The sequence below is a fragment of the Ictidomys tridecemlineatus genome, chromosome 13 (assembly GCF_052094955.1).
Source record: "Ictidomys tridecemlineatus isolate mIctTri1 chromosome 13, mIctTri1.hap1, whole genome shotgun sequence".
Taxonomy (NCBI): domain Eukaryota; kingdom Metazoa; phylum Chordata; class Mammalia; order Rodentia; family Sciuridae; genus Ictidomys; species Ictidomys tridecemlineatus.
Window position 1 is genome coordinate 52,720,631 of NC_135489.1, and position 11,032 is coordinate 52,731,662.

The 11,032-nt window shown below is 39.6% G+C and overlaps 1 protein-coding gene across 1 annotated transcript; it reads right to left on the reverse strand.

The window, feature by feature from the left end:
* Positions 1–687: 687 nt before the first annotated feature.
* Positions 688–2,067, reverse strand: LOC144369858 (uncharacterized). The gene has a single exon (XM_078030341.1). The coding sequence runs from the start codon at positions 2,065–2,067 to the stop codon at positions 1,150–1,152; it is 918 nt and encodes a 305-aa protein (XP_077886467.1). The 3' UTR covers positions 688–1,149.
* Positions 2,068–11,032: the final 8,965 nt, after the last annotated feature.

The window sequence follows — 11,032 nt, forward strand, 5'->3', positions numbered from 1 at the left end:
AACTAAGCCAATAGTCCATGTTTTTAATAGGTAGTGAGGACTTATCAAAAAGTTTGTATTCATCTTCTAGTTTGAAAGTCAATACATGCAAGGGGGTCTGGTTTGGCCCGGTAATAGAGACACCCCCGTCCTTGAAATAAATTTGGGCCCTCAATTTGGTTAACAGGTCTCTTCCTAGTAGTGGATACGGACAATCAGGCACATGTAGAAACGAATGAGAAACCTTACCTGTGGCAAGGTGTACTTCTCTTTCGGTAGTCCATCGGTATGGTTTGTTCCCGGTGGCACCTTGGACCCATGTTGTTCTGTGGCTTATGGGTCCTGGTGCTTGCGTCAGCACTGAGTGTTGGGCTCCCGTATCCACTAGGAAGGTTACAGGTTGCTCCCCTACTTGTAGGGTTACCCGGGGCTCAGGGGGGAGCTCCTGGCCCTGACTCCTTCAGTCTTCATCTAATGCTAGTAACTGCGAGGCCCGATTTGCACCTCTTCTAGGGTTGGGGGGTCTCTTTGGGCAGTCTTTTACCCAGTGTCCTTTTTCCTTACAGTAGGCACATTGGTCTCGGTCTACATGGGGTCTGCTCCGTTCCCTGTCCTGACTTACTTTGTCTCCCTGACGTCCTGCCTGAACTACAGTGGCCAATATTTTGCTTAGTTCCCTGTTACGCTTTCGATCACTTTCTCTTTCCCTTTTGTCTGACTCTTCTCTAAGCTTAAGGTCTCGTTCTTCTTGCATCTTCCTGATTCTATTCTTTTGTTCCTCTGGAGTTTCTCTCTTGTTAAATATCTTTTCTGCTTCCTTCAGCAAATCTGTTAGAGAGAAATCCTGCAAATTATCCAGTCTTTGCAACTTAGTTCTGATGTCTGGGGCAGATTGCCAAATAAATGTCATAGAGACATTTTCTTTCTGATCCTCACTATCAGGATCGAAGGGTGTGAACCTCCGATATGCCTCCTTTAGTCTTTCTAAAAATGCTGTTGGGCTCTCCTCTGCTCCCTGAATAGTTTGTCTTACCTGGGCCAAATTAATGGGCCGACGCCCTGCTCCTTGGAGACCCGCTATGAGTAACTGGCGATAGAGACGTAGGTGGTTCCTACCTGCTTCAGTGGTATAGTCCCAGTTTGGCCGGGTTAAAGGAAAAGCCTCGTTAATCAAATTTGGGAGTTGGGTAGGTCGCCCATCATCCCCTGGTACATTTTTGCGAGCTTCCAAAAGAACTTTTTGTTTCTCCTTGGCTGGTGAGTCACTAGAATAGATTCAATCAGAGAGGTTAAAGCTACAGGGTCTTTAGCAAAGGAAGGATTATGAGTTTTCCAGTTATAAAGGTCAGAGGCTGAGAATGGCCAATACTGATATTGGCCATTGGGACCCCCCATTTGCCGCAGGGGGAGAACTCTAGAAGTGTCCCCTGGTGCAGTGTGATCCCGTCGTCCTCGGAGCTGTCCCACCATGGGGGATGGATCTGGGGGAGCACTGGCTGTTGGACCCTCTTGGTCATCTTCTTCTTCCTCCGAGGAAGGTGGATTGGACCCAAGGGCTGGCAAGGGCTGGGGCTGATAAGGAGGAGGCTCATCAGCTAGCAGGTCAATTAGGGCTGAGTCTTCTGGTGGCAAAACCTTCTTTGGTGTTGCCCCTGGCTTAGTTGAAGTTTCAGATTTGTCGAGAACAGGGTAAAGTTGGGAGGTTTGAGGGGGTAGAAGAGGAGGAACTGGAAGGAGAGGGGCAGAGGGCTCGAGGGGAGAAGAAGAAGAAGGAGACTTAGGAGGAGAGAAAGGAGCTACCCAGGAGGGTGGCGTGGAAGCTAAATCTTCCCAAGTAATAATATAGGGTATTTGATCAGGGTGTCCCTGAGGACCTTGGATGAAGATTCGAGACTTCACCTGTAAGATAGAATCAATGTTAAAGGTTCCTTCAGGAGGCCAGCTGGTATTGAATGTAGGCCATTCTGAGGCACAGAGAGTTTTCCATTTCTTCTTTTTGACCGTCACGGACAAGTTGTTTGCGCGCTTTTGGACGTCCTGCCAATGATCTAGAGTAAGGCTCAAAGGGGTAGTTAGGGTGTTCCCCATATTTCTTTCAGACAGAAAGTAGACAGACAGACACAGTAGTACAAAGACGAGACCGAACGGGACGAGCGCTGCGCGGTGCCGGCAGAAACCGAATTCAGATGGCTTGGGAGAAGTTAGTACTTCTCTTTCGCCTACAAAGACAGTGTATCCTTCAGAAACACTGGGGGCCCCGAAAAAATGGACCCTTCGGATCCCTGGGACGTCTCCCAGGGTGGCAGGGGAGAAGTCCGAGCTAAACCTCAAATTAGCTCCTTCTCAAGCTGCCTTCAGATACTGAGCTACGCGTAGACTTCAGAATACAGACGCTGCGCAAGACATTAAACATAGAGACAAACATAGAGACAGAGAGCTCGTATTTGCCGGCTTACCTCCCAGTGAAGTCGAGTGTCCTCCGGATTTGGGTCTGGGTCGTTCCGGTGATCCCGGACGAGCCCCCAAATGAAAGACCCCCGAGACCCCAACCCAGAATGGAACACGCGAGTCACTGGATGCAATCAGCAGGAGGAATTTATTCACATAGGCGCCTATGGATGCAAAGCAGAACCCCAGCCGTGGCTTAGGCAGCTTGCATGCATGGGCTCGGGGTTACAGGATTTTTATAGGTTGCAAGGGATAAGATTCCAACTTAGCACAGTAACAGTTATTTCATTGGCCCCCCCATGACAGCTTGGCACAGTATCAGCTATTTCATTGGCCCCCTCTCAAGCTCCCCTAAAAGTGGTCACAGGGGGCAGAGTGGGTTTGGAGACCCCACCCATGTGCTCCTATTTTTGTCCTCTTTTGCTCAAGTCTGCCCCTCTGGAACATCTCGTGGTTTCTTAACTGTCTGGGACATCTTGCGGTTTTGACATGAGGGTATTAACGTATGGGTTACAACATGGGGGGTGTGGGGCATGGGTTGCGGTTAGGAGGAAGCATCTTGTGACTGCAGAGCAAAACGTTATATTTCTTAACATTAAGCTTAAGGCTTTGAGGCTGGGGTCTTTCAAGTGAACATTAGTATAGGCCAGAAACTATCTAAAAACATTGCTTTCACCATCTAATTTAAGCCCTAGAACAATCTTATGAGAATGGTGCAATTGTTACTGCTTTATTTTTTAGATGTGGAAACTGAGGCTCAGAGTACTCAGTAGAAAAGCACTCAGTATCATACATTTTTAACCAATTGATTTTTCGCAAGGAGCAGACTGAGGATTCGATTCCAAGTACTTCCATTTCAGAGCCTTATAATCCCCATAATGTAATATTTTTATGTGATACTTTTTTTATAACTTAAAGGAATATGCACACATCACCAATAATATTAGAGTAAAATGGTTTTCCTCCTAACCTATAGTGCATATCTCTCAACAGAAATAATCTAGAGCAAAAATTATAATCCTATAAATTATATTTTAAGCAACAATAATCTCCCTATTATATATCCCCACCTTCAGTGTAAATCAGAAGTGACAGCGAACATCCCCACTTACTTGAGTCCTCATGCTTTCTGAAAAAAAAAAATCTAGAAAATCATTTGCTTAGGAAAATCGCTTCCAATCTCCTGAAGCTATTATACTGTTAAAGAACTATAAAATGGGTAATAGGTAGATAATAAGATCTCGACTCTTCCCTGCATCTGGGCCTTTGCCAGGTAACTTTGCAACCCCTGAGATCAATCAAGAGGTGGACTCTAATCCCTGCACCTTAACCCCTGTGATTCACTCCTGCTAATAGAACAGGCCAGAAACAACTGTTCCAGCCCTTGTAGGCATCCTCTCTCTTACTTGGAGCCCTGCCTCTGCCCAGCTAGCCTGCCAAGGGTGAGAAACCATAGAGAACAGAGCCAAGTCACCCAGTTCTCCCAGCCAAGGGCAAGCGTAGGAGTGAACCCAGCCAAGAGTGAAAGGATAGAGAACCAAACCCACATCCAACTGCTGCTACAGAGAGAGTCTAGCTGATCCCAGCCAACAGTTATGACTCACAGAACTGTGAGATAAATAAATGGTTGTTGTTTTTGAGTCATTAAGTTTTGAAGTGGGATGTAATGCAGCATCACTGAGATAATGGTTAACTGATGCAAAGGCCAAAGTAATATCTCTGGAATGTCAAGTACCATCAGATACAGATGGCCTAGAATTGGGGGGTTTTGGTCTCCAGAATAGGAAAAAAAATGTAAATGGATCCAAAATCTTTTCTAAAGCAGCCCTCTACCTTCTTCCATTTTGTGCCAATGCAGGTGTGGCTTGCCCTTGCCGTTCAGCACAGGGAAGAAGGGGCATGGGTCCCTTTGATGACAGAGTGTTTATGCTTTCCCCCTCACCCCTGGAATGGAATGTTGAGGAATTTTACTTTATAAAGCAATGCAAAATATTCACATTAACTGTAGTTCAGGCAAATTCAATTTAAAATAAGCATCCTGTCTGTCCGGATCTCATCTAGGACATTTCAAGAAATACTAGAAAGGATGTATTTACTTCTTTCATGCTGTTTTAGTCATCAGGAAAGAAAGCTAGAAACTAGCCTATGGCAGGGATTAGTAATTTCATTCTGATATTAATTTTGTCTTCTTTTATTAGAGACTCCTTATTTCACCAGATATGAGATCACCCGAATAAAACCAGCCTCTCCTAATCTCCACTGCAACTAGATCTTGCTATATGATGATGTATACCGCTGTCAGTTGAGAATAAAATCAACCTAGCTGAGAACAAAGAAAATTACATTACCTGGGACTAAGTAGGATTACAGTCTGGAAAAACACAGATTTAAGCAGTCTTGAAAATGTGCTCTAAGGTTTTTCAAAATGGCAACTGTACGTATATCAGGAATTATGACAAATGCCGGCAAAAGTTACATTGCTTTATAAAAAAAGGGATTGGGTATAACCTCGGTCTCTGGGTAGTTTGGAGGAAAGAATCCATTGCATAGAAAGTCAGTAGAGGTCAACCAACAATGTTTCAGGAAATTTCAATTAGGACTAGTCCAAAGGTCAGTTCACATGGGGGAGGGCCCAATGTGGGCAAGTCTGTAAACTTGTTCCAAGGTTCAGCTGTGCAAGTGTCTGAGACAATTCTGTTGACTCAATTTTATGTGTCTTGAACCAATGCTTCTCCATTTTGATTTTCTTTCTTGAAAAAGCAATGGATGTGAGCAGAAGGAAAGTGTACTACTTCTCCACTCTCTTCTTCTTCCTGGATGGATTGAGAATATGAGGACTGAGACATTGCAGATGGTAGCAACAAGGACAATACCCCAGATATGAGACAAAAAGACAAAAGCAATCCAAAGATAGCCTTAGGGTGAGGAACCAGGGAGCAGCCCTAGGATTTATTCCCCTAAGCCAATAAGTAAAAGAGAAATAAAATCTTGCTTATTAAGAGTAAGGTTTAATTTTGGTTCCTACAGAGCTGAGTATATATCTTGTACTCTGATTGTCTACTCAGCTTCTCACAGGAATTCCTTCACCGATTCATAGTTTAATTATTTCCTCATTTATTTTCCCCTAAGCCCATTAATTTAAATCATGCTTTTCCAAACTAGTAAAAAAAAATGGTGAACAAATATATTCTATAGTCTATTTTTCAATCTCCTTTATATGAGAATATTTATGTCACATTCTTTGCTTGAATTTGGTTTTAGGAAAATTTCTAAATTTATTTGCTATAAGTTTTTTTTTTCAGAAATTAACAGCTCTATGCCACATTAATTTTCACATGTACGTCCAGGAAAATATAGATAACTACATCATTCAAGTAATATAATCTATTTGATTATAGTCATTAAAATTTCCTAGTTCTTTCCATTCACCTCATTTAGATCCGCATAAAATGTTTCATTTTGTAATGTGATTTAACCAATAAAGCATTACAAATTCTTTTGGAAATAGGTAAGGCAATATATTCAGTAACTCAATAAGTGCTAAATAGTATATAATAAACCATAATTTCTATAAGAGCTCAGAGGAGTAAGAAATAAATTATCAGCAAATTTCCTAATTTATTCCAAAGAACAATCTTACTGACTTGTGCTCTGCTGGGAAAATAAAGGTGTCTCATCAAAATTCTTGGGAAATGTAGTATTCTCATTCATTTCTTGAGAAGTCAAAATATCCACGGACATAAAAAATAATTTTGATAAAGTCTATAGATAGGATCCCATTTAATAAAATATTTCCTGAATTTCTTTGGTCACAGATCTCTCTTTGTCTGCAGTACCTCAGTCACATTTCCTAGAAGTCATGTTTTCTGAGACACCCTTTGGAAACCTGTTGATATCAAAGGGCTATCTTGAAATTGGGGCTGGGGATATAGCTTAGTTGGTAGAGTGCTTGCCTCGCATGCATAAGGCCCTGGGTTTGATTCCCTGCACCATTAAAAAAAAAAGAAAGTCTTGAAATAAAACTACAGGTAAGAATTATATGAGTAAACTCATGAGAGTGTTTTCAGGCAAGAGGGAATCATAAATAGAATTTCCAAAATGTTCATTTCAATAGGGAAAAAAAAACCTAACAAAGTTTATTATCTGTTTAAATAGTGTCATTTTATTGATGTTGTGCAATCTGGAATTCCTTATGTAAAACTGCATCTTATAAAACATACTACGGTCAGATTAAATGAATTCATTTCGAATTTAATGTTCACTAAATTATAAGGGATATCTTATTCAATAAAGGTAATTAGCTCTAGTACACGTCACGGTTTAAAAATGGCTACGGATTAGTGCAAATCATTAATTGCTTTATAAACCCATAATCTTCTCCAGAGGAAAAATCGCAAATCCCCAGTGACAGCTGGAGGTTTGGCTGGGCTAAAGCAGCAAAGGTGTGTGAAACACAGTCGGTGGAGGTGGCAGTGCAGACTCGCATCACTGGTGAGGACTTTGTCCTCATCTTTGCAGAGCTCTCCTTTCTATGTACGCTCTCCTCGGTGTTCCAAGATGGATAAAAATGTCTTCCTGCTCCTCAGGGACAGTGACATGCATTCTTTGATTTTTAAATGGTGAGGTTCCCCTTCCTCCATCCTTGTTCAATGATAAGTCCTGAAACTATGATAAACTGGTGTGTGCTTGTTAGTCACAACTAAATGTCTATCCTTCTGGCTGAAGTAACATTTTAACAAGAAGTGGATCTATCTTATTAAAATGAGAAATTCAGGAAGTCTGGGCTTACTGGGGAGGCCACAGAGGACATCAGGGAGCACAGATCTTACACAAGATCTTTAAAGTGTCATCAGGTGGGCAGTTGTCTTGGGATGTGCACAGACAGCTTCTCACTCATGCTTTTGGTTCCAAATGTTCTTATTAGTGCATTATAATTAGATATAATAGTAGGATTTATTTCGACATAGCAATACATACATGGAATACAATTTGCCCCACTTCAGTCCCCACTATTTCCCCTTTTCTTCCCCTCCTCCCTCCCCTGTCCCCCTTTCATCACTCTATTGGAATTTAATCAGTGCTCTATAGATAAGCATAAAAGTGAAGTCCACTGGGTCTATTCATATACTTACATAGCATAATTATATAAATAATTATATTCACATAATTACACACACTTTTTAATTCTTTATTTCTATCTTCTACATATGAAAAGGAACACTTAACCTTTGACTTTCTGCATCTGACTTATTTCCCTCAGCATGGTGTTCTCTAGTTCCACCCATTTACCAGCAAACTTCATAATTTTGTTCTTCTTTATGACAGAGTATGTTAGAGTCTGTAAACAAGTCAAAATAACACCTGGCATTTTGCCAGGGGAATGTTAGAGTTCGTAAACAAGTCTGGATGGTGCCTGGCAAAATGCCAGAGGGAGCGGTTTGAGAAAGCAAGCCATTAAGTGTGGAGATTCCTTATTGGTTGACTGATGTATCTAGTTTATGCTAATTAAGATAAGCTGTGCAAAATGTATAAATAGCTCTGTTGTCCTACAATAAATGGCTCCTACTCCTGCTGTATCAACGTGCACAAGTTATTCGTCACCCCCCGGTTATTTTGCTGCAGCCGGACTGCGGCAAGAGTAAAACACAATTGTGTATATATGACACATTTTCTTTATCCATTTATCTGCTGAGGGTTCCTGGACTGGTTCTTATAAACTGGCCATTGTGAATTTTGCTGCTTGTATCACTGTAAAATGCTGATTTGAGTTCTTTGGCATTAAAAAACAAGGAGTGGGATGTCTGCGTCATATGGTGGGTCCATTTTTAGTCTTTAGAAGAATCTCCATACTGCTATCAAGAATGGTTGTACTAGTTTGCAGTCCCACCAACAATGTATGGATGTGCCTTTTCCTCCATATCCTCAACAGTACTTATTGTTGTTTATAATCTTGATGACTGTCATTCTAACTGGAATGAATTGAAATTTCAGTGTTGCTTTGATATTTGTTTTCCTGATTGCTAGGAATGTTGAACACTTTGTTTCATATATTTGTTGGCCATTTGTATTTCTTCATTTGGAAGTGGCTGTTGAATTCTTTTGCCCATTTATTGATTCGAGTTTGTGGGGGTTTTTTTTGGGGGGGTGGTTACGTTTTTTAAGTCCTGTATGTATTCTGGATTTTAATCCTCTGTGAAATAGTAACTGGCAAAGATTTTATCTTATTCTGTAGATTCTCTCTTCATAGTCTTAATTGTTTCCTTTGCTGTGAAGAAGCTTTTTAATTTTATGCTGTTTCATTTGTTGATTCTTGGTTTTAGTGTTTTATTATTCTTTTTTTTTTTAGAGAGAGTGAGAGAGGAGAGAGAGAGAGAATTTTTTTTAAAGAGAGTGAGAGAGGAGAGAGAGAGAATTTTTAATATTTATTTTTTAGTTCTCGCGGACACAACATCTCTGTTGGTATGTGGTGCTGAGGATCGAACCCGGGCCGCACCCATGCCAGGCGAGCGCGCTACCGCTTGAGCCACATCCCCAGCCCGTGTTTTATTATTCAATTAGAGTTACACCTAATATTGGGAATCATTTTGACACAATCATACGAGCATGGAATATCATTTGCTCCAATTCAATCCTCAGTACTTCCTTTTCCTTACTTCCTCCCCTACCCTATTCCTTTTCCTTTTTCATCTATTCATAGTTTTTTTTTAGTGCATAGACACACACACACACACACATATGTATCTTGAGTTTTAGCAGTCTTGTTAAGGAAGTTGGCACATGTACCAATAAATTAGAGTTTTGACCCTAAGTTTTCTTCTAGCAGTTGCAAAGTTTATGGTCTATTTCCTGGGATTTGGTTCCACTTTGAGTTCACTTTTCTGCAAGGGGGGAGGTAGGGATCCAGATATTCTTCTACATATGAATATCCAGTTTTCCCAGCACCATTTGTTAAAAAGGCTATCTTTTCTCCAATGTATGTTTGGGGCATTGATGTCAAGGTGTCTCCGTGGGTTTGTCTCTATTTCTTCTTTCACTGGTCTTCATGTCTCTTTTGATGTTAATACTATGCTGTTTTTGTCCCTTGAATCAGCCCTTCTGGATCTGCAAACAAGAGAACAGAACACTTAGAAACTGCCTTAAATTTCACCTTGTCTGCTCAAGAGAGATAATCACTGTTGGTTGATATCAACAACATTTCTATTTCTTCCAATGCTCTTTAAAATCCCACCACTGGGAGACAGCCCAAGGAAATTCAACCTTCAACCAACACGTGCCAGGATGAGAAAATGGATAGAAGGTGTAAGGGTGCAAAAATAAGAAGAATCTTTTCAGGGCAATTGCACAAATAAATAAGGTCTGCAGATCTCTGTGTCTTGTGCATGCTTTTCTTCTTGCAGTTTAACAAGAGGATCAAAGCACAGACCCTCAAGTCCAAACGCCTTGAATCAAATCTTAGAATATTCCATTATAGTTTTCTAGTTTTGGCAGAATTTTCTGTACTTCAGTTATAGCATCTGTAAAATACGTTTTTAACAATGTACTGTGGTAACAGTACATAAAAAAGCAGAGTGATAAGTACAACATAGAGACCAGATATAAACCTAAATACATAAAAAAATTTAGTATTTGATACATTGTGGTATCTTTAAAACCTCAAAGAAAGAGGAACTATTTAAGTAATGGTGTTGGGAAATTTAGAAATGATGGAGAAATACAGTACCGAATTCTTACACTCAGGATAAATTCCAACTAGATTAAAAATTCAAATATAAAAATGAAACCATAAAAATTATACAAGATAAAGGATGATTTTCTATCAACTTTGAATAGAGGACTTTGAACTTCTCTAAAGGAGAAATGGATCCAAAACCATTTTTTAAAATCCAGATAAATTGGATTCCATAAATATAAAATGGTACATGGTGAAAAATGTCATAAATCCAAATACAGATAAAATGTTAGGGAAACATATATGAACACATATCAGACACAAAGTGGGGCAATTATTTATAATATATAAAGTTTCTTTGAAATAATAAGAAACAGATGAAATTACCAATTGAAAATTAGACCAAAGTTATGAAAAGTTATTTAAAAAGGAAATGTCAGCCCTGAAATGTCACAAATATGCAATTCTATAATGATTTTTAAAATGAAAAATTAGAACCATATAGAAATACAATTTTTCAGCTACCCAGCAAATATATAAAAGTTTCTTAACATACCTCCATTATGCAATTAGGCAAAAGCTGGCATTCTTATACATTACCTATAAAAATATAAACTGATACTATTTCTCTGGAAATTTTGAGAAAGCTATCAGTATTCAAAATGATATAATTTTACGTCTTTAGTATTATTTTGAGAAATTATTGAATAAATATATTTGCCCTTGTAAAAATGAGTAAACATAATCGTTTTCACTTCTGCATTACCTGGTGACAAAAGAGTAGGAAAAATTTGGATTTTGTAAACAGGAGTTATGTTAAATACAGTTTATAGAATATAATAAATATTATGCAGCAGCAATAGAAATGAAGTTTCATGCATACTGATATGGAGAGTATTTAAGGTTTTGTGAAAGTGAAATACAACAAATCCATGT